The 3,622-nt window shown below is 39.3% G+C and overlaps 1 protein-coding gene across 1 annotated transcript in view; it reads right to left on the bottom strand.

Annotated features, from left to right (window-relative positions):
- Window positions 1-2,427, bottom strand: part of LOC137654968 (uncharacterized) — a 15,249-nt gene extending 12,822 nt beyond the window's left edge. The window contains exon 1 of the mRNA XM_068388866.1: window positions 1,494-2,427. Within this exon, the coding sequence (XP_068244967.1) occupies window positions 1,494-2,139 (646 nt within the window). The 5' untranslated portion in view covers window positions 2,140-2,427. The remainder of the gene's footprint in view (window positions 1-1,493) is intronic.
- Between the last annotated feature and the right edge of the window lie 1,195 nt (window positions 2,428-3,622).

Genomic DNA, 3,622 nt, shown 5'->3' on the forward strand with positions numbered 1-3,622 from the left:
CGTGACCCTTTGTTCCTTCTGTGTGAATGTGATTGTCCGAATGAATGAATGAATGAAAGGGCAAAATGATTTTGTTTGTAATCAAGCGAACCATTTTCTATCAAATATTAAACAATATATAACGTCCTTTCCAAGCCTTTCAACATATTTCATATTAGTCGAATATACATAATTTAGCATTTGTTGCCATAATTCAACATGTTGCAAAATTCACAAAAAGTTGCCAATAATTTTTCAATATCTCATCGCTGTTCCAATGGACACAACACACACATATATACATATATCATCATCATCTCCTATGCCTATTGACGCAAAGGGACTCTGTTAGATTTCGCCAGTCGTCTATATCTTGAGCTTTTAATTCAGTATGTCTCCATTCATCATCTCTTACTTCGCGCTTCATAGTCCTCAGCCATGTAGGTCTGGGTCTTCCAACTCTTCTAGTGCCTTGTGAAGCCCAGCTGAATGTTTGGTGAACTAATCTCTCTTGGGGAGTGCAAAGAACATGCGTAAACCATCTCCATCTACCCCTCATCATGATCTCATCCACATATGGCACTCGAGTAATCTCTCTTATAGCTTCATTTCCAATCCTGTCCTGCCATTTCACTCCCAATATCCTTCTTAGGGCTTTGTTCTCAGATCTACTAAATCTATTGGAGATTGTATCATTGTCATACCATGATTCATGTCCATATAGTAACACCGATCTCGCTAAACTGATATATAGTCAGATTATTAGATGTAATTTCAGGCGATTTGATTTCCAAATTTTACTTAATCTAGCCATTGTCTGATTTGCTTTTTTCAATTTTTCACTAAACTCTAATTCTAAAGACCCTGTATTGGAGATCATAGTTCCTAAATACTTAAATGATTCTACCTTCTACCTCGTTAATCCTTTCTCCTTCCAATGATATTTCATCTTCCATTGCATACTCCGTACATACACACACGTACAGTATATATATATATATATATATATATATATATATATATTATATATATATATATATATAGAGAGAGAGAGAGAGAGAGAGAGAGAGAGAGAGAGAGAGAGAGAGAGAGAGAGAGAGAGAGAGAGAGAGAGAGAGAGAGAAATATTGTAGTTTCCAAGTTAACCGTATTATGACGGGAAACTTGAAAAAAAATGGTATTGCCATCTACGTATCCTTACCCTAATCTTTTAATGTATATTTATATTTACAATTCACATTTGATCATCTGACATATCCTAGTAATGAATTTGATATTTATTTTTATTGTAATTTTTCGTGTTCATCTCTTCTTTAGTTTTTCCTCTTGTTTTATAGCTGTATATTTAATTTTGTTTGCACGATACAGCCTTATATGAGCATAAGAAAAACGTAATCTCTCAATTAGGATTTTTCTTTACACGCGTCATAATTTTCAGTTTTGGCCAAGTAAATGATTAAAGGCAAGTTTTAAAGCTGGAACAGGTTTCTTTAACGACCCCTGACCCGACCCACCTTGAATGTCTTGGACAAGGAGACCCGTAGGCAGTTGAAGCACCGTGGACATGTCCTCATCTCCGCCTATTCTTCTCCAGTAAGGAGGTCTTTCTGGATCCCCCGTGACAGGGGAAGGTATCAATATCCTGCCTCCTTCCCTCACCGTCAGACATCTCGGCAATGCGACCACACGGAAGGTCGGTCGAAACATCTTCAAGTGGATCGACTGCGACGACACGAGTCTGCCGAAGTACACCAGGTTGCAGGTGTACACTCCTTCCAAGGCCGCGTCGAAATTCCTGAAGACCAAGTAAGCGTTGGGCCTCAAGAAATCTTGCTGGACGGAAAAGATCCTTTCTCTTTTCACATCTACTTTGGAGAATGGCAGGAGGGGCTTGCCCTGTGGGTCTGTCCACAAGACTGCTAATGGTGACGGCCTTCCGGGAAGTCTCAAATTGCTGTAACAATAAACGAATCCGTCTTTGCTTTCTCTTATGAGGGATTCCGTACCATTGACGATATACAGCATTGGCGATGATCTAAATGACCTCTGTTGTTGGACTGTTTTGCTGGAGCTAACTTCAACCATAACGCTCAAAACCACGAAAGAAACACTACTGGTAATTAGGAAAGTCTTAAAGAAACTTTTCGTTAAAGACATCATGGAAAGGAAACGAAATTCCACCAGTTCTATATAGCCTAAAAATGAAGCTAGTTATCGAGTTACAGGATGGAATCAAAGCCTCTCTTCATGGAATATTTCTAAATGACACACAGACCATGAGAGAATCAACGTCACACATAACTTGGACAATGTCTCGGAGGTCGAAGGTGCCATGAAGATAGAAAGAAATTGCACCGTCGTGGTTTAGCGAATAAAGTCTGAGATAACCAATATCATTCACGAAATCTTTATCGTTAGAGACTACGGCAACAAAACCTGTAAGATGAAGCAACGCACAAGAAATTAATGTGTTTGTCTCCGTCGGCAACGTAAGATACAATACCACGTGGTACCCGCGTTTCCACCACGCAGTATTAGCCGGGAGGACTCGCTACGGCTGTGACTTACTGTGTCTGGTGTCGCGGGCCTGGAGTTTCACACACCTATATACACATGGCGCGCCTCCCACTCGCTTGCTCCTACGCATACCTCCATTCCCACCCAACTCCCTCTAACTTTTCAAGTTCCATTCCGCCCCCCTAAGTGTGTTACTGCGTAAATTTACCCCCTTCAGCAATTAGGACGACGGAAAATGGCTAGACGTCCGCTTGAATTACACATTTTAATGGTTCGTTCGTATGGTTTTTCTTTCAGGTTGTGTAGTCTGTTGAATTCAATTATATATTTGTGTTAACTATGAGCATATTCCCAGTTGGATTAAAAGTACACTTATAGGCTTCGAACGCTAATCGTTGTCACTTCTTAATTATCATTATTTGCCGACTCGGTCTCATTAATTACAGGCTCTCTCTCTCTCTCTCTCTCTCTCTCTCTCTCTCTCTCTCTCTCTCTCTCTCTCTCTCTCTCTCTCTCTCTCTCTCTCTCTCTCTCTCTCACAGATATCACTGGAGATTTCAAATTAAATGATAGTTATAAATTAAGTTTTACTGCTACAATTATCGAAAAACTGGTCTGATAAAGGAGAGGTGAAGAATTTTAACTGTGACCTAAAAAAAGACAAAGGTTCCCAATGGTCAAAGTTTAAAAAATGTTCTAACACCAATCTCTCTCTCTCTCTCTCTCTCTCTCTCTCTCTCTCTCTCTCTCTCTCTCTCTCTCTCTCTCTCTCTCTCTCTCTCTCTCACAGATATCACTGGAGATTTCAAATTAAATGATAGTTATAAATTAAGTTTTACTGCTACAATTATCGAAAAACTGGTCTGATAAAGGAGAGGTGAAGAATTTTAACTGTGACCTAAAAAAAGACAAAGGTTCCCAATGGTCAAAGTTTAAAAAATGTTCTAACACCAATCTCTCTCTCTCTCTCTCTCTCTCTCTCTCTCTCTCTCTCTCTCTCTCTCTCTCTCTCTCTCTCTCTCACAGATATCACTGGAGATTTCAAATTAAATGATAGTTATAAATTAAGTTTTACTGCTACAATTATCGAAAAACTGGTCTGATAAAGGAGAGGTGAAGAATTTTA

Source organism: Palaemon carinicauda, chromosome 16 (genome assembly GCF_036898095.1).
Source record: "Palaemon carinicauda isolate YSFRI2023 chromosome 16, ASM3689809v2, whole genome shotgun sequence".
NCBI lineage: Eukaryota > Metazoa > Arthropoda > Malacostraca > Decapoda > Palaemonidae > Palaemon > Palaemon carinicauda.